Source organism: Varanus komodoensis, unplaced genomic scaffold (genome assembly GCF_004798865.1).
Source record: "Varanus komodoensis strain SLA01 unplaced genomic scaffold, ASM479886v1 scaffold135, whole genome shotgun sequence".
NCBI classification, from domain to species: Eukaryota; Metazoa; Chordata; class Lepidosauria; order Squamata; family Varanidae; genus Varanus; species Varanus komodoensis.
In genome coordinates this window covers 100,491-123,560 of record NW_025335391.1, presented here as the reverse complement: position 1 = coordinate 123,560, position 23,070 = coordinate 100,491, and the positions used below count along the sequence as shown (strand labels likewise).

Below are 23,070 nucleotides of genomic sequence, written 5' to 3'. Positions count from 1 at the left end.
CACGAACACACATACCTACCCTGGATTCCCGAGCCACCCTTTTAAATTTGCCACCAGGTCCCTCTGCGGCGAGAAGGCCCTTGGATGTCAAAGCACGAAAACCGGCAGAGATCGCGTTCCCGTTTGCGAAGTGTGAATTGGGTGGGTTTGACGTAAAACAGACCCAGACAAATTCCACCCCCCCCCCGCTCCTTCCCACGAAGTCACGCCTCCTTCTTTGATACCATGGGCAGGAAAGCAAAGAATCATCTTCACGGCTTAAACCCTGCCAAGCTTCTTCACACACCCATTCCCCTCACCAACGCAAAGCATGTGCCGTACCCAGAAGGAAAATACAGAAGCATCTTTATTTACAGAACCAGGAACATTGAAAACGAATGAACCAACAAAAAACAAAAGATACCACAAAGAGGAGCTTGATGGAGACAGACTCCATATTGCACAATCCGAGCCCTGGGGAGAAAAGCGGGGGGCTGGGAACGTTGGCCGATGCCTCAGGGGTCCCCCTTCCCTTCCCCACTTGGCCTCCTCGCACAGACACAGCCACAGCAGGGTTTGGGGGCTGCCCCCTTGCGTACGAGGAGGGCAGATGGGAGAGAAAGTGGGGGCGAGAGCCCCTCTTCTACCCCAAGTTACTGCTCCGGGGCTAACCCTTCTTACACGTAAATCACAAGCAACGAAGTGGAGGAAGAGGAGGGGGCAGCAGACGAAAAACAGCTCTGTAATAAATAAATTATAAAATAGCATTTTCTTTCTTTCGTTAACACTGACGAAAAAAAAATAACCCGCGGGGGGGGGGGGGGGGGGGGGGGGGGGGGCGGAAGAGGCTGTGCTCGGGGGCCATCCTCTCCCGAATTAAGCCCCACTTGGCACGGGGGGGGGGTAGGAGGAGGCTGGGGCCCTGCGATCGACAGATGGCCACATCCACATGGTGGAACGAACACTGTGCACAAAGAGACAGACAGACAGACTGTGGGGAGCCACCCAGGCGAGGAGGGGTGTGGAGGGGCAGCCGGCAGCGGTGCTGGGGCATCGCATGCACATGCAGAGTGCTGTGCTGGGCCAAGACTGGGCGCCTGTGAGCCACACGCCCCAAAAGGCATGTGGCCTCCGAGACCCCCCCGCCCCCCCGTGGCAGCAGCTGCCAGCCCGGTCAGCCCCCTTTCCCTTACCGCCGATTCGGGGGTGGGTGCACAATACGAGAACGCCAATCCAAAACCAGAAGGGCCCGCACACCAGCCAATGACAGCACCAGCCCTTTCGCCCCATGGCTCCCTGCTCCCTCTTCTTGGACACCACCCGGGGGGGGCAGGCCGGCGCCCAGAGGCCCCAGAAACTGCCCCCGTCCACATCCGGTGCCACGCTCCACCGCTGTCCTTGATCATTCCTATGCAGCAGGAAGTGCAGGGAGCAGCAGGTGCCGCGGGGGGAGGAACAGGAAGGAGAGCAGCCCCCTGCTCCACCGCTAGCATTCCAGGTTGGTCCCAAAGGTCTTCCGACAGTCGACAGCCTTGGAGGTGAGTGGCTGAGCCCTCCGGCGTTTCAGGGACTCCTTCCCCATACTGCTGGCCAGCTTCAAATAGGCAGACTTGTATTTCTTGTCAAAGTCAGCTGAGGACAGAGGGCAGAAACGGAGGTGAGGAAGCCCAGGGCAGGCCTGGGCTCGTGGACAGAAACCCTGGAAATTCTGCAGTTCTGCACAAGGGAAATGGCATGGGAAACTGCCCAAGGTTTGGTGCTGAATACCCTGAGGTTCTGCCCCGCTTCAAAACAGAACTGCTCGGTTTTACCGATGTTCTGTTTTTCAAGACGGTGTTCCATCCTTTTGAACTCGCTTGTGTTTTGATGGCTTATCGTTCCAAAATGTGTAGTGGCACAAAAACCACTACCAAGAGTTAAAACACACACCGGCAAGTTTCTAGACCTCAGGGGCACAGAGACAGACAAAACTTTATGAGTGAGGACAGCAAAGTCGCTCTCCCTGCCATGCCACAGGTGCTGCTGCTGCTGCTGGTGTTCCGTCCCCTCTGGACAATCCCAATTCCTAGAAATCCCGGAATCTGTTCCATCCCTCAGCACTGACTCCTCCTTCAAACAGCCTCTGTGTCCCAAAGGGCCTCCGGGCAAGTGGCAGCCATCCTGCCTACCCTCTCCCCCACAAAGGAGAGCAAGTGCACCCCTCCCTCGTTCTTACCGATATCGACATGGTCTCTGCCCAGCGCCGCAAGCTTGAGGAAAAGGATCTCACGGTAGATGCTCCTAAGGGCGGAGAAGGGACACAGCGGCAGGTGGGTTGGTACACCTACCCCCTTTTCCCAGGCCAGGCCAAGGTCTCCACAGGGGAAAGTGTGTGTGCCTGAGTGATGTGGGGAGAAGCAGTACCTCTGCAGATGCGTGGGGCTGGGTTGCTCTGCCACTGTGTCCAGAAAGAGGCTGATGGCCTTGTGCACCTCACCGAAGCCCATGAAGGTCAGCAGGGCCTCCAGGAACGAGAGCGAGAAGGGGTGGTTGTGCCGGCGCCAGGACTGGAGTCGAGTCGGAATGCTGCCTGGGGAAGGAAGGGAAGGGAAGGGACACGGTGGTGCATCCGGAGGCACAGTCCACAGAAGCACGCAGAACTGGCTCCCAGAATCGACCGACAAGCGCCTGGGAGTGTGTGAGCGCAGGCAGGGCTCCAACCTGGCACAGACCCACTATGGATTCCCGCGATCAAGTTGGGTAAAGGAAGCACATGCCGCGGAAGCAAAAGGTGAAGATCTTCCGGAACTGTGCCACATCGGGGTGAAAAGTGGGGACATGTGCCTGTGGGAAAAGGCAATGGGACCAAAGTTTCCAGGTCGTTAAGGCTAATTATATAATTGTTTGTTTATGTTGTAAGCAGCCCCAAGGCTTTTTGCAAATGGGGCAGCATAGAAATTGTTTAAATAAATAAAGGAAGAAGGCGTGGCTACTGGAGTCAGCCTGGAGGGGCAGACAAAGGTCCCCAAGCTCCAACCCCTTGGTCAGCCGGAAGCCTGGGGGCAGAGCCACAAATTCAGAGGGGTATTCAAGATGACGCGCATCTTCAGCTTGTCACTCACTGTGGAACCTCCAGAGGATGTAGAGAGGAGGAAAGCTATCAGGGTCTGGCACCAAAACATCCCAGAGCAAACGCACACTCACGAGCGGCCCCTCCTGGGTTGAGCCCTGCAGAGGGCGAGATAGGGAGATGAGAAAGGCACGGCTGATGGAGCTAGGAGAGGCCTCACCGAGGTCTTCGGAAGAGGGGGTCCTCCGCAGGAACCATTCCAGGGAAACCTCCTTGCCAGATGGTTCTGGGCAGTGCAGTTTCAGGCTTGGCCCAGCGACTGCCACAAAGCTCTTCCCATGAGGCCTTGGGATAGAGGGCTCTCTCTCATCCCTACCTACCTACCTCCCAGGGGTGTCGGAAAGCTAAAACGAGCAGGGAAGAAGAGCTGGGTTACCTGGGGTGGGGCCTGGACATGCTTTGACGCCAGGAGCAGCTGGGGTAGGCTGCTGGGCAGGCCCAGGCGCTGGAAATACCACACCAGGTTCCAGTATATGATGGGATGGTTGTCCACCAGCTCAGGCTGAGACAGAAACTCTCCTCCCTCGTTCTCCAGCAGGGTCTCCAGTTCCTTGCGCAGGACCAAGGGGCTCAGGTAGGCAAAAGCCAGGTGCTCCGTGTGTGAGGTGGGCCCCCGAGGGACCTGCAGGTAGGAAGGAAAGGAACCGTCACTGTCAAAGCTTGGGGCGGACACGCTTACTCTGCACCCCTCAGCAATAATAAACTCAATGCTAAAGAAAGGGGGAAATGGGCTACAGTGTACATAAAGACTGCACAAGTGACCGAAATCCTAAAGCTTAAAATTATACTTATGTCATAGAAACAGAGCAAGTCGGAAGGGGCCTCCCGGGCCATCTAGCCTGACCCCTGGCTCCAGCCGGCTCTGCTCACAACACGCCCACCATGTGCGTGTCCAGCCTGTCCTTGAACACCCTCCTCGATGGGGCCTCACCCACCTCCCGTGGAAGCCCATTCCATACCGTCGGGGCCCTGACTGTCAGGAAGTGCTTTCTGGCATCCAAACTGATTTTTGGTTCCCTGAGCTTTGCTCCGTTGGAGTGCAAGCTGTGTGCATACGCACGCGCGCGCGCGCGCGCGCACACACACACACACACACACACACACACAGAAACTCGACAGATTTTAAAATACGATCTTTTTCTGGGGAAGGAAACACGATGTTACCGGAGAGTCTGTGAAGCCATTGCATAATGACCCAGCCCTGGATTCTCTCTCAACTTCTGGCTCCGTCTCATCGAGAAACAGACAGTGGTAGCGGTCACTGAGTACGGGACCCTCGCCGCCTGGCACTGGCGCCTCGCTGTCCCTTGGCCAATCCAAGGAGACAGAACTGGTGTCCGAGCTGTCTGCAATGCTAGGTGGATGGGAAAGGAAGAGAGAAAAATAAGTATTCATTTGATTCTTCCTGGACAGACAGGTTCCCCCAAATGATAAATTCTATTCCTTGCATCTGCACCATTTTTGGAAGGAATATGAGGACTAGAATCTTGCCTTTAAAAAATCAATAGGATTTGACATAGTCTGTTGGAGTTTCAAAAATTCTTCACACTGTTGCATGGCAAAATTATTTTATTTATTTATTTATTTATTTATCGATTTATATCCTGCCTTTTTCCTACAAAGGGCTCAAGGTAGCTTACATCATTGTCTTCCTCCATCTTATCCCCAGAACAACAACCCTGTGAGGTAGGTTGGGCTGAATCTGTGACTGGCCCAAAGTTACCCAGTTGGCTCCATGGCTGAGCGGGGACTCGAACCCGGATCGCCTGAGTCCCAGTCCCAGTCCCAGGCTCTTAACCACGACGCCACACTGGCTCTCTGATTATAGCCCTGATCAAAGCTGAAGCCTCAGGGATCGAAAATGATGTCCTGCCCCAAGCCAGCTCCAAAGCTGAAGGGAAAGAGGACACTAGAGATGCCATCCTATTATTTTCACGGCACTTTTCTTTCTCTTGTGCTTAAAAAAACCCCCTTCTGCCTCATCTTCCTAGCTGGGGCTGTCAACTTATCCCCAAGGAGAGCCCACTTCAGGTCAAGCAATCACACAGCTGAATGCTTGTATTAATCTTAAAATTCCCACATGTAAAATACTACCATACGAGGGAGAAGCTGCACTAGCTTTCTATGTGCAGGGACTATGGATTCCTTTTTCCTTTACATTTTTAAAAAAAATACGGAGGAGCATTCGGTCCTTTGGTGCCCCACTTCGAAGCACCTCGACCAGCCCTGCACTGTTGCAGGGATCTTTACAACAGTCCTGTAAGGTAGGGCAGGCAGGGTCATTATGGCCACTCTGCAGAGGATGGGTTGCCCACAGATCTACCTTGGGCCCCTGCCTGAATCTGTGGCTGAGGTGAGACTCAAACGGGCGACTTCCAGGCTCACCGCTTCGTCTCACTGCTCCGTCAGGTGCCAAAAGGGGAAATACTGCGGTAAGCACTCTTCCAAATACTGGCCCCGCAGGGCCACCGGGAACTGCCTCCAGGGAGGAGCGGGGAAAGGATGAGCAGAAGAAGGTGGCCAGAATCCTAACCTGGCAGCGACCTGGAAGTCCTGGATCTCGATGCTGAGGAAGGGCACGAAGGGGCGTGCACAGAAGGGGCAGGTGGTGTTGAGGTTGGAGTCGTCCGAGCTCCAGCCCGCCATCACCTCCTCGTCGTACACCAACGTATTGCAGCCCTGGCACTGCGAGCAGCTGGAAAGCAGCACCTGGATGGGGAGAGCAGCCAAAGCAGGTGCTGAGCAACCCCAGCCGGCACCCGAGTGTGAGCCTCTCTGAGTGCCCGCCTTTCACCCTGTCACAGAAGGGAAACGTGCAAGGAATGCTCTCCAGGCGGGGGAACGCGTCACAGCTGGGACGTACCTCCACGGTGGGAGGTTCCAAGAGCCGATCATTGGATTTACGAAGGTTGAAGCTGCACGCAGACATGTCCGAGAGGTCATACTCACTGCCCAGCGATAGGGAGCTCTGTGGTGGAAAGGCAGCGAAGCCTTAACATACACGTACAGATTGCCCAACTGGAAGATGTGCTCAGGGGCCATTTGTCATAATAAAACCCAATGGAACGCAAAAGAGCCAGCAAAACAAGCTATGAGGGGTACGATAGCACAGTATAACGGAGCCGGCAGAACAAAGCTAGTACTCAGAATAGGAGATGAGAAACAGAACGCCTGCTGGACAAGGAAGCTCTTGAGAAGCCGATCCACAAAGACGGGGAGACTACCATGAAGGCCCTTCCTCTGGAATCTGCCTGGGGGTCCATTGCGGGCAGCAGCACCCAAAGAAAAGCTCGCAGAGACGGCCCTAGCAACTGGGCAAAAGCATACAAGAAAAATACAGGCCACAGAAGCTACTGCTCAGGCCACGTCGTTGCCACAGACACCAGACCGCTTCCGGTTCTGAGCCTGCCTGCCTGCCTGCCTGCCTACCTACCTCAGAGGCAGTGGAGCCCGGGCGCTCCCGAGGGAGCAGGAGGTGGCTCTCCAGCGGGCTGCGGCGAGTGGGGAGCTCGCGCTGCTCGGACACCGCGCGCGAGTGCTCCGCGGCAGCGCCGTGTCTCAGCGAGGGCCGCTTGATGGGCGACAGCAGCTGCTGGAGCTTGGCGGTCAGGCTCTTGCGTGGCGTGCCGCCGCCCAGCCCTCGGTTCTCTAACACCTGGCCCGGCCCCGGCCCGGCCCCCTCTGGCTGCCCCGAGCCCGACTGGGCGTCCATGCTGTTCAGGGTCAACCGGTCGCTCTCGTCGGTCAGGAAGCTGCTGACATCCGACAGGCTCCCGTCCTCGGAGCTTCCGGGCCCGTCCTGCACGCCCTTCAGCCAGTGGGGTAAGGCCGGGAGCGTGTCGCTGCTTCCAGGGTTGGACCCAGCCAGGGCTTTGGTCGCTGCAACGTGGGAGAGAGAACGGCCTTGGATTGTGAAGGACTGTGTAAAGTCAAGGGCTCCCTCACAATCTCTGACAGAAACTCGGCGCCCAAGAGTCTCCCTACCACTGTGCCTTTGCCACAAGCGTGCAGCAGCCCTGCACGGATCTCCCCCTCCCAGACTCACCGCTGGCCGCTCCAGCTTCAGAATGGCGTTGGGGGAAGCACAGGCTCCCGCTCTTCACCAGAGACTTGGACGGCAGAGTCTCACTCAAGCTGCCCCCAGACCAAGTCGTCTGCCGCTGCAGGTTGGACCGGGACGACTGCAGCCGGGCACTCGGCCCCTTGGTGCCTCTGCCTTCTGCCAACAGAACCCGGGAGAAAAAGCTGTCTTCAGCCACCATCTCCAGCTGGATGCCTGAAGCCCATTACTGTCTTCAGGCACAGAAGACCTGCTGGTGGCCTGATTTTGGCCTGGGGACCGCAGCAATCCTAGCGCAGGTGATGCGCTCACCTGCACATGCCCGGAACTTTTCTCTCTCCCAGGATTGCCAGTCAGTGGCCATTGGACGAGGCCACGTGGAAGGAAGAGGTGACGATAGCCAGGCGCTCTCTGTCGGCTCTGCTCGGACCAGCCCCCGTCTGGGCATCTTCCCTCCCACATACCTGACTTGGTGCTGAGGCTTTGCAGCTCCGCCTCGCGCTGGCGTTGTCGCAAAGGCTGCCGGAACTGGGCTGCCCCCAGGACCACATTGCGTAGCTTGGCCCAGCGAAGGCGGCCTCCCTGGTTACTCGATGGCCACTTGCACTCCAAAATGGCCTAGGGCACGAAGCGGGGGGGGGGCAGACCACATGAAATTAGATGAAGCACACAGGACCTTTCCACAGCTAACTCTGCACATGCACCAAGCCGAAGGAGGGGAAGAACAAAGGGGAGAACTGGACACTGAGAGGAGGAGAGGCATCCGTATTAGTACTACCCAACCGTCTTTCCCACCCAATTCAGCAAAGGCCAAGCTTAGTTCACTGGTTTTGCTTTTGAAATTCAAATGGAACATGCACATGAGAACTGCCAGCAAGCCCAGTGTTCGGGCGGGTTGCAAGGTGAGCAGAGGAACAGGTGGGAGACCAAACACTGGCTGTTCCAATGTGCCACTTCAAGAGTAGAGGGTCCGGGGAAGGCAGAGGGGCTCAGAGAGGTCTGAGGAGAAGGAGCACCGAAAGAAGATAGCACCTTGCAATCAGGATGTCCAAGAGGCCACCTTCGCCCATACAAACCTGTCTGCATTTTTTTTAAATATTTTATCTGTGAAATGCCTCATCAAGCATTTCTCAAAGGTTTTAATGAGAACAAAATACCATTGCAAGGAAAATCACAATCAAACAAGCATGTCAAACCCGTCAAAATGCCATCAAAAAGTGCACGATGCAAAACCATATGGCAGAAATTAGGGACCACACAGTACAAAAATACTCAAAAATGTAACTAGACTTTAAATTATTTTAAAAGCCTTGGAGAATCTTAGTCTGGCAAGTGAAATGAAGCAAAACAGATGTCAGGTGACCTTCGCTGGCAAGAGTGTTCCAGAGTTGCAGGGGAAGGCATCACTAAATAAGCCTATTTCTTGTTCTATGGCAAGGACCCTGCAAGCGCTTCTGAATCCGTTAATGAATTGAATTAGAATAGAAAGGGGGAAGGTACCTTATTATAGTACCCATGGGTGATGGCGTTGGGCACGATCCCAGCCCGCTTCATCTCCAGTAGAACCCGCACCGAAAGGACCGGCTCGCCGTGCTGTCCACACAGCTGCATCAGGATCCGGTAGCAAACCTTGGAGACAGGAGAACAAAGATGGTTTTTCTTTTAATTAAGAAGAAGCCTAGGAGTAAAGTACAAAAAACCTCTAGGCCGAGAGAAAGGGCTACAGTTCAACTGCTTCAGGAAGCATTATTTTGCACAGTGTTGGAAGGAACCGTAAGAATGCTGGATTGGGAAGGGCAGGACGCTTCTATGCCACCAAACAGCCAAAGCTCTCTGGGCATCTCACAGCAATGAAAACCATAAAATACAGCACGAAAAAGCATCATGTGAAACACGCAAAGTTTAAAACAACAATATAAAACCCAAGTGAAAACCAGCAGCAGTGCTAAGATTTAGAAGACTGCATCAGTTTTACAGACAACTGAAACAGAAAGCCTGAGATGTCTGGGAACAGAAGGTCCTCACCTGGAACGAAAAGGACTATCATGGAGGTGACAGGTGAACCTCTCTGGGGAGGTCATCCCACAACTGGGATGCCACCCCTGAAAAGGGCAGCAACCACACCTGAACCAGAGGGGCACTTAGAGAAGAACCTCTCAAAGGAATCTCAGGGTCCTGACCGGTGTCTAGAGGGAGCAATAGTCTTTCAGGTAACCGCATCCCAAGCGGAGAAGAGCCTCTGCTGATGACAGAAGATACTTCTGCCCATTTCGATTAATGCTATGCATTGTACATGGAGGCTCCCTTTGGAAAGCATCCATACACTTCCACTGGTCCAAAACAGGGCAGGGAGCTTATGGGGAGAGAGTAGCCAGCCATGTTCATTGCTGGAGCCTGAGTCAAAGTACTGCTTAACCTTTTGCCCCTCTTAATAAGTAATTCGCTTTCTTTCCTTTCTGCCTCTCTCTGAATGGGGTTGGAGAACAGGATAACCCAAGTTTCCGCACCACCCACAGTTCATCGCCTGTGTTCCTCCTCGACTGGGGGTTGCCATGTCCTGTAAACCCAACCCGCCTCTCCCAATTCCCCCTGCTTCTCCAAGCTTTCCTCTTATCGCCACTTCAGGCAGGTAAGCCACTCCTGCCCCAGGGGCATGGACAGGGAGACCCCCCCCCCCACATGGTGGTGGGGACGTGGTCATGCAAGCCCGAGTACCTCGTCCGGGAGGACAACCTTCCTGGTCTCCATCTGCTTGAGCACTTCGTACGCCGTCTGCAGGGCCCGCACCTTGGACGCCGCGGCCCGGACGTAGGTGGGCAGGGTGATGAACCACAGGCCGTAGCAGTGGCCCAGGAGGCATTTCGCCCACATGTCAGGCACCGAGGAGTACTTCTGCGCCACCTGCTGGGCCACCTTCATTTCCTGGCGGGGGCAAGATGGGCAGGGGTGGGTGAGAGCGATCGAAGAACAAACATGGGGCTATCCAGATGGCAGGGCAGCTCGTATCTCCCTGGCTCCACAGCACAGACTCATCTTTCTAATCTCATCTCAAAAAATCCTGAATTTGCTTTTTACACTCCCGAGAAAGTCCGTGTTGCTTTTTATGTGCTAACAAGTTGATGGCAGGAAAGCTAGGCAGAGCATTTTTCTGAACTGTTTCACATGTACAGTTATTTTCATTCATCCTCTAGCACGGGAGTTTCTTTTGCTTTCGACTGCGGGTGTCAGTCCAGAAAGATGGACTGGACATGTGGGAGGAGGAAATCCAGATGAACTTCATTAGGTTCATCATAAAGGGCAGCTCCATTTCTAGGAAACTGCCCGTTTTGAACCTACCTGTTTGGTCCTGCGTGGCGCAGGGCTGCTAGGAGCACTGCTTCGGGCTTGGCAGAGCGAGGGCATTAACTGGTCTTGTGGGCGCTCAAAAAGTTTGGCCTGGAGCTGAGGGAAACCGTCATACCTGGAGGTGGTGAGAGAGAAGCGGAGCTTAAGTAAAGAAAGTGCATGTGGGGTCCCGAGGGCACAATTAGGGAAAGTGTTAACGTATTTTTTACATTCCTGTTCTGCCTCTTCCTTTAAAGAGCCCAAGACAGCTTACATAGTCTTGTCTTATCCTCACAACAACCCTGTGAAGTAGGCTAGGCTGTGAATCAAAGACTGGGCCAAAGTCACCCTGCGAGCTTCTTGGCCAAGCAGAACTAGGCTTCAGAGCTCTTGGGTCCAAATCCACCAGTCTACACACTGCACCAGACTGCCTCTCAGTTAAAACGCTTGTCCTAGTCTCTCTTCTCTCCCTCTTGAGAATTCAGCCTGTACGTTTCCTGCTTAGCTCTCGAGACATCCTCTTTCTCCAAGGCTGTGTTCCCTCTGCCTTCCCCAAGCTCGTCCTTCCAGAAACTTGGACTAAAGCTAGCACTTCTGACCCTTCGCTGGAGGGCCAGCTCCGCTGATGGCAGACTGATGGGATTCATCAGGAAGGCAATAGACTGAGGAAGATGGGGGCATGTGGCCCCCCCCAGCACCCCCAAATCACAAACTGAGAGGCAGACAGTTTTCAGGAGTTTAGAAGCTTTAAGACTGCTGCAAGCTTTAAGTTTTCCTGGGAGCGTGACCAGAGCTGAAAGGTAACCTGTATATTGTAAGGCACTGAGGAAGGCCTTGGCAGTTATAGGCAGCCTATAAATATGTGTATAAATAAATATGTAGATTATAAGTCAGTCAATTCATTACAAAAGCCACCCAGTGTGGTAGATCAGGGTGCCCAACTCATGTTCACTCAAGTGAGGTTTGGGGCTGAGGAAGGATGTGAACCCTGCTTCTCATCTGGTAATCTAATATAAAAACAAAGAAACAGAGCGAGTCAGAAGGGACCTCCCGGGCCATCTAGTCTGACCCCCAGCTCCAGCCGGCTTCACTCATGACATACCCACCATGTGCATGTCCAGCCTATCCTTGAACACCCTCACCAATGAGGCCTCAACAACCTCCCGTGGAAGCCCATTCCACGCCCTCGGGGTCCTGACTGTCAGGAAGTGCTTCCTGGCATCCAAATGGAACCTTGGCTCCCTGAGCTTTGCTCCGTTGGGACGTGTCCTGCCTTCCTCTGCAGGGGAGAACAGGTCTCTCCCCACCTCCGTGTGACACCCCCTCACATACCTGTATGTCGCCAACAGATCCCCTCTGAGTCTCCAGGCTGAAGAGACCCAGTTCCCTCAGTCTTGCCTCATCCGGCATCCCCTGATCTAACAACCCCACTGCACTGGCTCCTGAGTGAAATGTACAATCAGGGGATGCAGAATGCAGACCCCTTACAGGCACAGGGGTGCATGAAGGATAAAATGGAGGAGGGAGGGAGGAAGCGAGAGAGCACATGGCTGCAAAGGCTGGACGGGATTGTTTAAAAAGCAGCCAGCAAACAAACAAAAGCACAGGGCAGGGCTCGGAAGGGCGCTGGTGAGTTTGTGCATCACAAGTGCTTGCAGGGATACTCACTTGTAGCATGGCGGGAGCTCCGTGCCGTTCGGGCCAGTGGGCTCCTCGGGGGGCATGATAAAGACGGTGTGCTCGCTGCCGTGCGTGTCGTCCAGTTCGATCAGGGGAAATTCCTCCGGCTTCTCCAGATCTACCTGCACCTGAGTAGATGCGCAGGGAAAGGGAGAGAGAGAGATCGAGGGAGGGCCACACCGCTTGGCCTGCATCCATTCTCCTGCCAAACGGCTGGAAAACTTTGGCCCTGCTCCACAGGGGACAAGGCAGCAGCAGCAACCTGGGATCTGGAGGGATGCGTCTATGCATGTGTGTGAAATCGACCTCACAAGAAGGGATGGGAGTTGTAGTCCGAAACATCCAGAGGAGGCACCCAACTGCGGGAGGCAGCCGCTTCCCAAGTCCCAGCTCGGCCTGTACGCACAGCAATACCTTCTCGACGCAGGAATCGAAAAACTCCAGGGAAGTGTGCCGGTCGCTGACGAAGGAGCATTCTTCGATGAACTGCGTGAAGAGCTGGGTGCGCAGGAGCTGTATGTAGAACTTGTGGTAGGGCCGGTCTCGCGACTTCAGGAACCCTGCGTGAGGCCAGAACGCCCAGTTACAGGAGCACCGGGAAAGAAAGGCGCCAGCAGGAGAGCCTACTGATACATTTCCGATCGAGTAAACGGCTACCCCAGCTTGAAGGCCTGGCTTTTAATAAGGGATCTTCTGAAATACGAGTATTTCTTTTAAAAAATGTGGAAGAGGGCAGGGGGTGGAAAGGGGTCTCTCCAGTCGTGGAGGCTCCCATCCTTTCGGCATCCGGCCCATCGCATTGCTCTATGGTGTCTTCAACGCAGGTAACTGGGACCATCTTGGTGGGCCTCCCCTCCTTCTCCACAGCCCTGGAACCCGCAGCCCCTGGGGCTGCCCCCGGCCCCTGGAATCACCCTGGAGGGAGAAGAGGCTGCTGGAGTCTCTGGTCTTCTCGGACGGTGCCTGAGTGATGGGCAGAAGGTAGGCGCGATAGCCCTTCAAGAGGCAGGTCATGAAGCGCAGGAAAGCCCCCTGGATGTCCAGCTCCAGCTGCTTCCGTCGGCCGTAAATGACGTCGTAATCGGTCAGCAGGAACTCCAGCGTCGCTTCCTCGACCGGGCGGTTGTACACTGCGGCCGGAAGGGTGGAGGGAGGACAAGCATCAGGGGCGGCCGAGAAACTGGCTGTCCATCAAGCTCGTGACATTCACTCACGCAGGCAGCAGCTCTCCAGAGACCTCGGGCAAAGAAGGGTCTCGCCCACCACATCTCCCGCTGGGGCCTTTGAGCAGGAGCGCCCAGGAAGTGAACGCTGGGGCTGCTGACACGCAACCTCACCGCTTTGCCACCCAGCTATGGATGCAGCAAGCAGCACGTCCCCATAAGCAGCCGGTTTCTGTTAGCCTTGAGCAGAGGTGACTTTAAGCTGTGGTTTATCCAATGTTTTGGGTGCCAGCTGGCTGGGAACAAAGCCCCTGAAGGGCACCAGCTTGGGGAAGGAGGGCTTGCTGTTAACCCACGAGACGCCGCCAGCCCCTCCCGTGCAAGCGCGTGCTAGCCCGTTACTCACTCTCGTCCAGCTGGTTGTACTGGGAGTTCAGCGAAGCCAGCAGCACCTTGCACGGTTTCCGGGGCAGGGACCGCGGTGGCAGCAGCTTCCGCTCCTCGCGCCTGTGCACAGAGCAAAGCTGCCCGTTCGGTTAGTGCCTCCTTTCGGGACACCCTGCGGCCACAGCGCCCCACCCGCCCCCTGCTTGCAAAGCCCCCATTTCCCAGGCGGAGCTGCGAGGGGAGGGACCTGCTGCAGACCAAGGGGGCAGGAAGGGCCTCGCAGCCTCGTCCGGTGGACCGGGGGAGGAAGACGTCCGCTCGGCTTGGTGGGGCTTGCACCCAAGCCAAGGAAGGGCATGCAGGAGATGCCCAAGGAGCGGACTAATCCCAAGCCAAAGTCCTGCACCATCAAGCCACGTCTTTGGTGAGAGGTCACCGTCAACAGCAGAGCACAGACACTCCAGGCAGGAGGCCCTGGTTCAGCCCCAGCCGCTCCTTCAGAACCCTTCCCGAGCTCACCAGGCACAGCTTTGTTCTTAACAGACAGCCTGGTTCATTTACGTATGCCATCGTTTACTGTTCACCCCTCTGCAACCTCCATACTGGAGCATGGCACTTCGAATACATGCATTCCCCAGAAGGGCTAGGAAACAGAAACAGCGCGAGTCCGAAGGGGCCTCCTGGGCCCTCTGGTTTGACCCCCGGCTCCAGCCAGCTCCGCTCACGACATGCCTGCCATGTGCACGTCCAGCCTGTCCTGGAACAGCCTCCCTGGTGGGGCCTCAACAGGGACGGCGTCCTTTCCAAATTGCCAGGGACAACACGCAACCTGAGCCAGCGACCACGCCAGGCAGCCTTGCCCCTCTCACAGTTCTTCCGCAATTCTGCGACCAGAAGCTGTTGCAGCCTAGAATTCCCCCATCAGCCCCAGCCAGCATGGCTGGTGGTCAAGGGTGATGGAAGCCGGGATCCAACGGCATCTGGAACGTGCCAGGTTCCCCAGCTCTGCTCTTGGTTGCCTACCCAGGATGGCAGCGAATGCATGGCTCTGTTTATCATTGGTGCTTGGGCTGGGCAGGAGCGCACCTGGAGAGAAGCCCTTCTCCTTCCCAGGCCGAAACAGCCTCTTTGGACTGACCACAGCTCTCGGCAAGGGCTTTGGGTATCTCAGACCATTGAAACCGAACTTGCCAAAGCCCGAGTTTTTCTGCGCACAAAGCATCTGCCCTCCCACCGAACTGAGCCCCATGCTGCACGCCGAGGGGCAGGATCCCTGCAGCAGCAGCAGGGGGGCAGCCCGGCGCATGTGCCCACCTGCAGGCGGCACTCACTGGAAGATGGTGTTGGTGTCCAGATCGACGCAGAGGACATCGTGCGGCGGGTCGTGCAGGTCGAAGTAGCTGGAGTGGATCCCCACGATGAAGGGCACGGGGGCATACAGCACGTCGGCCAGGGTGAGCGGGCACAGCGGGATGTACGGGCACTGCCAGTGCAGCGGGAAGATCATCTGCAGGAGAGGCCTTTTCACGTTTCGGAAGGTGGGGAAAGAAGGCGCCAAGGCCGGAAACAGGCCGTGTGGCTGGGGGGGGAGCCCAAGGCCCATGGAAGGACTTCAGCCTTAGAACTTCGCCCCCCGCAAAGACCGCATGCCGTGAGGACGGCTCACCCCCCTCCACCCACCAGTCCATTTGATCGCTTCATGCTGAGGAGCATGGAACAAACATCTCTTTGTGCCATTCCTCCATGCCAGGCTTAATTTTATCCGCCTCTATTCAGTATCCTCTCAGTTGCCTGCTTTCCAAGTTAACCCCCGCCCTGCCCAAACCCCCGCTGTAGCCTTTCCTCATCAGGGGAATGTTGTCACCCTCTGATGATTTTTGCACGCTGCGGCCTACACCTTCCGGGGCTCTGTGCTCCGCCTCTGCAAACAGGGCAGAAGCAAAAACACAAAGCGCGCGGCAGAAGTTCCCCGCGCCTGGTTTTCCCTCTGCTTCGTGTCCGCTGCCACCCACATCCCGTGGAACGCGAACTCACGGAGACCAGGGCTTCGCCCACGCTGGTCAAGACATCCTGCCGGAGGGAATGGATCAGCAGTTTCTGCTCAGTGAGCACAGCCACCAGTAGGGCGACGGCGTTTTCGGGGCCCAGCGTCTGTAGCAGGGTGAGGAAGCTTGCTCCGCTGCAAGAGGGAAGCGGGGTTCACTCGGTCGCCTAACGCTAGTGCCAGGCATCGGAGGCCTTCGGGCAAGACACCCTCCACGCCTCCCTCCTTCAAGAAGTCTGCCGTCTCTCCACCAGTGGCACTTGCCACTTCCCCATCACGACGACCTCTTGCTCCCCTGGCAGGGGGAGCACCAGGAGCAAACCGGCTCCAGCATCTCCGGTCGGTGAGGGTGTTCAAGGACAGGCTGGGCGTGCACGTGGCGGGCATGTCGTGAGTGGAGCCGGCTGGAGTCGGGGGTCAGACTAGATGGCCCGGGAGGCCCCCTTCTGATTTGCTCTGTTTTTGTTTCACTGCCACTGAGGTCGGGCAGATGAACCAGCAGGTCACAAAGGGGTTGAACCGCAGAAAGTCCAGGGGGCTTTTGTCAGTGGGTCCCTGTGGGTCCATGGGCCCTCAGCAATCCTATACATGCTTAGAGATTTATTTGAAGATCCTACAACTCCCAGCATCCATCCCCCAAGCCAACCTGGCCGGCTGAGGCATGCTGGGAATTGTGGGACCTTTTTCTGTGTAAACATGTGGAGGACTGCCCCCTTTATCTGCTGTTTTTTGGTACTCTAGTTATACTGATTCTGAAATTGTCGTAAACTGCATCGGTCAGCTTCAGAGAGGAGGTACAGAAATGCGACAATACACGAATATCATCCCATCCCATCCTAGATCCCGCATACCTGAGCGGCAGTGGAGAGGAGACTGGCTGGCACAGGAGCAGATTATCATAGGAAGACATCTGGGGGTGGAGGCAAAAAGTGGCAGGAATTAGGAATGATTTCCGAATTGTTCTCCACAAAGACCAGCCCCAAAGATCATCTGCAAAACTGGAACACTGCTCTGCTGGTTAATTTCTCCTCAAGCACTGATGACAAAGGACCGGTGATCCAGCCTCCCAGAATCCTAGGCACGCTTACGCCGAAGTAATTCCCATTGAGTTCAGCCTGGCTCGTTGCTAGGTAAGCTCAGAGAACAGCTTGCGCTTGCTGAAGTACCATGTAATTGCATTGTGGGAGATACTCAAGATGTACCACGAACCCATGCAGGTTTGGGTTTTAAATCAGAATCAAACTTATACTTCATTTTTTAAAAGTGTAGCTTTGTTTTTGAGGGGGTGGGGAGGAAGACCCCATGATCCTCATCCAGAATGTGCTCCTAATCCAGAATAGCCCCCCCCCCCGCCAGTTTGCTGCCACAAGTCGCCCTCTCCTGGGCTGCTTTTTTGCCCCAAAAATGCAGTTGACTGTGAACAGGAGCACATTTTGGATTGTGATTGGGGTTGGGCTGGGACAGGAGCTGTGCCCCTACCCCACTTAGGCTTGGGGGGCATGCAAGCAGTGAGAAACGATGACAAGGACTTCAGGGGAGTACAATTTAGCTTGGGTCTGCATTTTGAAGCAAACTGATGTAATGCATTGTTCCCAGGCTTGATCAGCACTCCATTGTCCTTCAAACACTGCACCTCTCCAAATTTTGCAACGCGGTTCTTGGCTCAAGCGTTGCATACAGAAAATATGCATGCTAGGGAAAGCAGCTTGCAAGCACCCGTACAGAAGGAGAGATTAAAACAATGCGTCTTCCTCTGTGTGTATGCTTTTTTAAACAACGCTCAGACCGATGCAGAAGTGGGGCATGTATTGATCAGAATATTGATCAAATACATGATACTAAACCGACAGGAAATCAACGTCTCTGTCCATCCGACATGAGGGAACCTCCCACCTAGGGAAGGCCCCAAGCTTACAGCGAAGACCTTTCAAGCGGACGAAGGGCTCGGCACCTTGGCTACCTAAGCCTAGAACAGTTTTCGCGCAAGCTGGTCTCCAGCCAGCACGGAGGGATGCTGCGTGGGACACCCCTGGACACAAACACCAAAGGTGGCAAGAGGCTCACCTGAACCAGGATCCGAGGCCGCTGCGGAGATGGGAAGGGGACATTGTGCATGAAATGAGCGATGTGCCTGGAAGGGGTGACAAAGAAGTCACAGGGAAGAAGAACAAAGTCCAGCAGCAAAATGGCAACGGTCCCCCCAACCCCCGCTGCCTGTAAGACCAAGAAGGGCCGTCCACTGAAGATCCAGTGAGGGTGCAAAACAGCAGAGGAAACCAATGGGCTTCCCCACTAGGGAAAGCACCAGACTGGATTAGACCAGAGGTGCTGAACCTCTTCCAGCCCGAGGGCCGCTCCATTCTAGAGAAACCCTTGGGGGCCACACTCCAGCAAAGGTGAACCAGGCCACAGAAGCCAGTCTTAAAGCTCTTTCTGCCAGTAGCTACGTTTGCCTGTGGGGATTGGTGGGGCAGCGCAAAAGCGGGGTAACGGCTACTCGGAGGAGAGGGATATTTGGCCCGGTCTGGCAGCAGAATTCCTGCTCTGTTCAGGCTCCCGCCCACCCCGACTTACGCCTCAAGAGGCAGCACGTGCGGCCCTGAGATGCTGTAGCGGTAGAGAAAAGTGAGGAACTTGCGGAAGACGTCGAAGAAGGGCCAGTGAGACAAGACACAGATGCTCTTGCGGGTCTGGACTGACTTGCTGGTGATGGGCCGCCGGTCAACCACCGTGAGCAGGTTCAGCCACACGCACTGCCTCTCCGAGAGCCGTTCCCGTGGGAAGGGCTCGTAGAACTGGATGGCAGCACCGTACACCTGGAAGGGAGAAGCGGGGTCCATGCATCAGAGGCGCCTCGGTGGAACAGCCACTCCCCTGGAGCGAGCAGTAAGTGGCTATGGGCGACAAGGCAGAGAAATTTCACTAAACTGGGAGAACACTGCTTCTTTTATGTGGCGAAAAGAGAGAGAAGCCTTTGTTTTGGGGAAAAGGGACGCAGACAGGGCTTCCACAATAAATATTGTGACCTAGAATATTGTGGACCGTTGTGGGGCAGCCTGGTGCCATGTTTAGAGTGGGGCTTGCTGATGTGGGTTCAAGTTCTTCACTGAGTGATTCTGGACCTGTCACTGACACCCAGCCTAACCTACTTCACAAGGGTTGTTGCAAGAATAAAATGTAGAGGAGGAGAATCACATAAGCTGCCTGGGCTTCTTTGCAAAAGGACTAAAGGCTGGAGATAACCTGATGTAATAATAAAAAGAAATCTGGAGAACCTGTGGACATATTTGTGGGCAAGGACGACAACCCTGAACATTCAGAACATCAGATTCCCACATTCATAAAGTCTCAGCAATGCTCACAACCACCCTGCGAAGGAGACCAGGCTTAATTCTCCCATATTTCAGAGTAGCCAAGGTGATCTTGGTGCCCCAGAGAGTACCAAAGAGTGGCTTGCCCAAAACCACAATTATGTCTGAGGTTTGCAGATTTAGAACAGGGATCTTCCTGTTCAGTGCTCAGTTTCTTAGCTGTGGTGCAATGTTAATTCTTCAAGACGCCCTCGTGGAAACCAACTTCTCTTTGGTTGAGCTACTACGAGGTTGAAGCAGACAATGTGGCATAGTGGCTATAGTGCTGGGCTGGAGATTGGGGTTTGCGTCTTCCCTTGGCCATGCAGCTCAGGGGGTGGCTTTGGGCCAGTCATTATTCTGGGCCTGACCTACCTCACAGGGTTGCTGTGAGGATAAATAGTGGAATGGAGGAGAGCTATGTAAACCAACCCGGGGTTCTTCACAAGAGAGGGAAAAATTGAGATATAAATGCATTATCATCACCATCACCATATAAATTTGGAACTTGGTAACAAATCATCCTGAGCATAGAGCTGTGTTCCATGAACGCCTCATATTAACACCCACCCCAGTAAAATGGATGCTGCTCTTATGAATAATATCTGCAATAAGCTTACAGCACGGTTTGCAAGCCTGCTGACTGGATATCGTACATGTACGAGCATTCCCGAGATCGTGCAGTTCCATACTGTGGTCCCGTCTTCCCATCCCAAAAAGTTTGATTTGGCACCGAGAGGGGATGCCAGCACCCGGGCTGCCTCCGCAAAAGTCACCTTTGTGGCTTTGCCTTTTGTTGTGATCCTAACCCAGGCTTCTAAGGCGTCTCCCCCCACCCAAAAAACCCATGGTACCTTGTCTCCTGAGGCACCAGTCAACACAAAGGTGGAGAAGACGGGAAGCTGGTACTTGGTGTCGGCAGGCCAGCTCTCAATGGTGGCTCCCATCGGCAAGCAGAAAACGGGAACGGATTCGGGCAGGGGGAACGCCTCATTGTCCTCCTCCGGGTAGCGGCTAAGGAGGCCTGGGAATGGGGGGAACATTCCCACGGAAGCAGCGTCAGAACAGAGAAGCCATGGACCACCCAAGACCGTGGCCCAAGGCGGCTCTTGCATTGTTACAAACCCAAGCATTATGGGTCTGTAACCCATTATGGGTCTGTAACCCAAGCATTATGGGTTTGTGACTCCTAAAGCCAGTCCAGGACACTTTGTTGGTAAGCGTATCTGATCTTTAAAGGCTACAATCCCATACTTCCTTACCCCAGAGTAAGTTCCACTGACCTCAACTGAACCGACTTCTAAGCCGCCAGGGATAGAACTGCCTCGCAGAATGGAAGTACAACCACCATTCACATTCTATGGTTGTTTCAGCAAAAAGGCCTGCATCTGTGATGACTTTGCCAGCTTCCAAATGCTGGTGACCCCAAGACTACAAGCCCATAGCAGCCTGGCTGGAGATGATGGAAGATGTAGTCCAGCCTGGAGGAGGCTGCACTGGGCCAAACTCTGCTCGATGTGCTGCTGTCATGCGTCATGAATAGCCGCCAAAATTTCCTGTCCTTCAGAACTCTGCTCAGCCCTCATAATATCAAGGCTGTGGATGGAATTCTTCCATCTCACAGATGCTTGTAAGAGGCCCAACGTAACACACTGATGCTATTTTTCACCCTATGGTCTCCGGATGAATGTCTAAGGGGCCTTAGCATGGCTCAGAAAACCCTTCCAAGGCCGGAGACGGGGTTCCAACCTTGGAGCGGAGAGTCACAGAGAGCGGCATCTAAGCAATGGCACTGGCTGCCTCTCCAAGAGAAAAAATACCTGAGCTTGGGGAGGATGAAAAGGAGGCACCGCGGTAGAGGCGGGGAGAGCAGGAAACCAACGAGGCTGGGACAGAATTCATCCTGAGCTTCCTTCAGCCAGCTCCCTCACACCTCTGGAGCACCTCTCATTAAATGGCGGAAAGCCCCATCTAGTGACCGGAGGACAGGGAGGCAAAGATCCCCTCCACCATGCCTCTCCGGCTGCTGGCTGCAGGCCCCCAGGGCATAGGAATCGCGGGAGCTTCCAAGTCCAGCACAGAGGCCAAGGCACAGACTGCGGAATCAGGGGACAAGCAACGCAACACGGGCTGCAGACCAACCCAGCACAGGAGTGTCAGGAACCTTTGTGGGCAGGTGCTGCCAAGCAGCGGGGATCAGTCCATGGGCCTGTGCCCCGGACTTTAAAAAAAGAGAAAAGGTGGGCAGGTTCCTAGACGAAATACAAAAATCCTTAAAAAAAGATGCACATCAAGAAAAGAACACACCACTGAATGGAGGACCGATGATTCCCAAGGCCCCAGGGAGTTGTCCACGCTCCCTCGGACAGGGCACAACATACCTGCCTCATAGACCAGAGTGTTGCCTTTTGCCAGTGCAATCTTGTAGCAGATGAAGAGGGCTGGACCCCACTGTGGAAGAAAGAGAGCAAGGTAAGCGGCGCAGGGGAGTGCGAGGGCCCCGAACTTGGGCAGTGGTGCCAGGACCACAGGAATCTGCCCTCGACTAAGACTGTGCCCTGTGGTTTGCTCCAGTTTTCCTCAACCTGGCCTCCTGCAGAAATGTTGGGCCACTCCCATCATTCCCAGCTAGCCGGGCCATTGGCTGGCTGGGGCATGCTGGGAGTTCTAAGCCGATGTCCTGTCTAAACACGCAGAGGATGGCATCTAAAAGGGTGACTTGCATCCCCGAAAGCTTACATGGCGGCAGAACTAACATTAAGCCAAAAATGCTGGCCAACTGGGCCGCGTCCACCAGGGAAATACAACTCCCAAAGTGGACCTCAGCTTTTGGGGCAATATTGGCCCTGTCCCCCAGTCCAGGGCTCCGGACAGTTTCCTGACACAGAAAAGCATCCACTGCAAAACAGCCTTCTTACTCATTCAGAAAAGAGAAACCAGGGGGAAATTCCCATTTCAAAATACTCTAGAAATCCCAGAATCTCTCCCCAACAACTTCCTCTTCCTCCTCATGCACTACTCACCATGCCGGCATTGAGGTTCCGGTCCACGCGGGAGAAGGTGTGGGGCGTGCTCTCCCCTTTGCTCGGCATGATTAGGCAAATGTCGGTGATGCCCAGGGTACTGCAGGCCTGCCCCTCGCTGGCCCGCCGGTACGTCAGGAAGGTGCGCTGGTGCCCAGGCCCTCCGGACGCCAGGTTGGCCGAATGGCTGTAGGGGGTTGTGTCGAGGACTTTGAAGCCTGGCTTGGGGCGGTCCTTCCCATCATAATGCACCCTGGGGGGGCAGGGGGGGGGGAAGCAGAGCAGGAATGTCATCCTGGGAGCAGGGGAAGAACTGCCCTGCAGGGACTCAGAAATGCAACCATCAATCGTGACTGGAAAAGTATGTTTTCTCCCCCTCTCATGATATCAGAGTTTAGAGTTGCCTCTTTACTCCGATCGCAAGGCAGATGTCCTCCTCCTTGACCTTGCAGCAAGGGGAAGGGCAGACGGACCATGAGCTTAGATTGGGGGTGTCCAACCTTACCAATGGTTCACGTAAACCGGTGCCCACAGCCAGCCCCAGCCTCCCCTGGCACTGACATCTGGCACACCTACCCCAGCTCGACAATGGGGGGCTTTTCCCGGCCCCGCTTGTAGCAAATGAACATCTGGGGGTTATTGAGCAGGCCGGCGTTGAGCTCCACGGGGTTCCCAGACGTGGTGCGGTCGATGCAGGTGAACCCATGAGGGACTTCCTCGCCCAGGGAGCGGACGATGACGGCCACATCCACGATGGGCTCGCTGGGACGGGCTGGCCGGGGGGCCTGGCTCTCATCCTCAAGGGGCCGCGACGTGTCTGCCAGACCAGCCACCACGAAGTAGTCCACCAGCTGAGGAGCCCACTCCTCCGTCATGGTGGCAGCTCACGGCATCTGGGGCAGGAGGGAGCAGCAAGCGGGAACATCAGGACGCAGGCTGAGCTGGTGGGAC

General features: G+C 55.2%; 1 protein-coding gene across 7 annotated transcripts in view; it reads right to left on the bottom strand.

Moving 5' to 3' along the window:
* Positions 1 to 328: 328 nt before the first annotated feature.
* DENND4B (DENN domain containing 4B) overlaps positions 329 to 23,070 on the bottom strand; it is a 40,191-nt gene continuing 17,449 nt past the window's right edge. For all 7 annotated transcript variants that reach the window (XM_044422760.1, XM_044422762.1, XM_044422761.1 and 4 more), the window contains 27 exons: positions 22,696 to 23,012; positions 22,120 to 22,372; positions 21,478 to 21,547; positions 19,951 to 20,120; positions 18,321 to 18,562; positions 17,811 to 17,877; positions 16,598 to 16,656; positions 15,737 to 15,881; positions 15,034 to 15,209; positions 13,722 to 13,822; positions 13,067 to 13,282; positions 12,567 to 12,712; positions 12,141 to 12,280; positions 10,485 to 10,608; positions 9,864 to 10,070; positions 8,649 to 8,777; positions 7,613 to 7,766; positions 7,134 to 7,307; positions 6,522 to 6,967; positions 5,952 to 6,056; positions 5,622 to 5,797; positions 4,253 to 4,442; positions 3,465 to 3,710; positions 3,081 to 3,186; positions 2,383 to 2,548; positions 2,195 to 2,259; positions 329 to 1,611 (listed from right to left, as the gene is read on the bottom strand). In XM_044422760.1, coding sequence (XP_044278695.1) covers positions 1,466 to 1,611; positions 2,195 to 2,259; positions 2,383 to 2,548; positions 3,081 to 3,186; positions 3,465 to 3,710; positions 4,253 to 4,442; positions 5,622 to 5,797; positions 5,952 to 6,056; positions 6,522 to 6,967; positions 7,134 to 7,307; positions 7,613 to 7,766; positions 8,649 to 8,777; positions 9,864 to 10,070; positions 10,485 to 10,608; positions 12,141 to 12,280; positions 12,567 to 12,712; positions 13,067 to 13,282; positions 13,722 to 13,822; positions 15,034 to 15,209; positions 15,737 to 15,881; positions 16,598 to 16,656; positions 17,811 to 17,877; positions 18,321 to 18,562; positions 19,951 to 20,120; positions 21,478 to 21,547; positions 22,120 to 22,372; positions 22,696 to 22,994 — 4,518 coding nt within the window. In that variant the 5' untranslated portion in view covers positions 22,995 to 23,012 and the 3' untranslated portion in view covers positions 329 to 1,465. The remainder of the gene's footprint in view (positions 1,612 to 2,194; positions 2,260 to 2,382; positions 2,549 to 3,080; positions 3,187 to 3,464; positions 3,711 to 4,252; positions 4,443 to 5,621; positions 5,798 to 5,951; positions 6,057 to 6,521; positions 6,968 to 7,133; positions 7,308 to 7,612; positions 7,767 to 8,648; positions 8,778 to 9,863; positions 10,071 to 10,484; positions 10,609 to 12,140; positions 12,281 to 12,566; positions 12,713 to 13,066; positions 13,283 to 13,721; positions 13,823 to 15,033; positions 15,210 to 15,736; positions 15,882 to 16,597; positions 16,657 to 17,810; positions 17,878 to 18,320; positions 18,563 to 19,950; positions 20,121 to 21,477; positions 21,548 to 22,119; positions 22,373 to 22,695; positions 23,013 to 23,070) is intronic.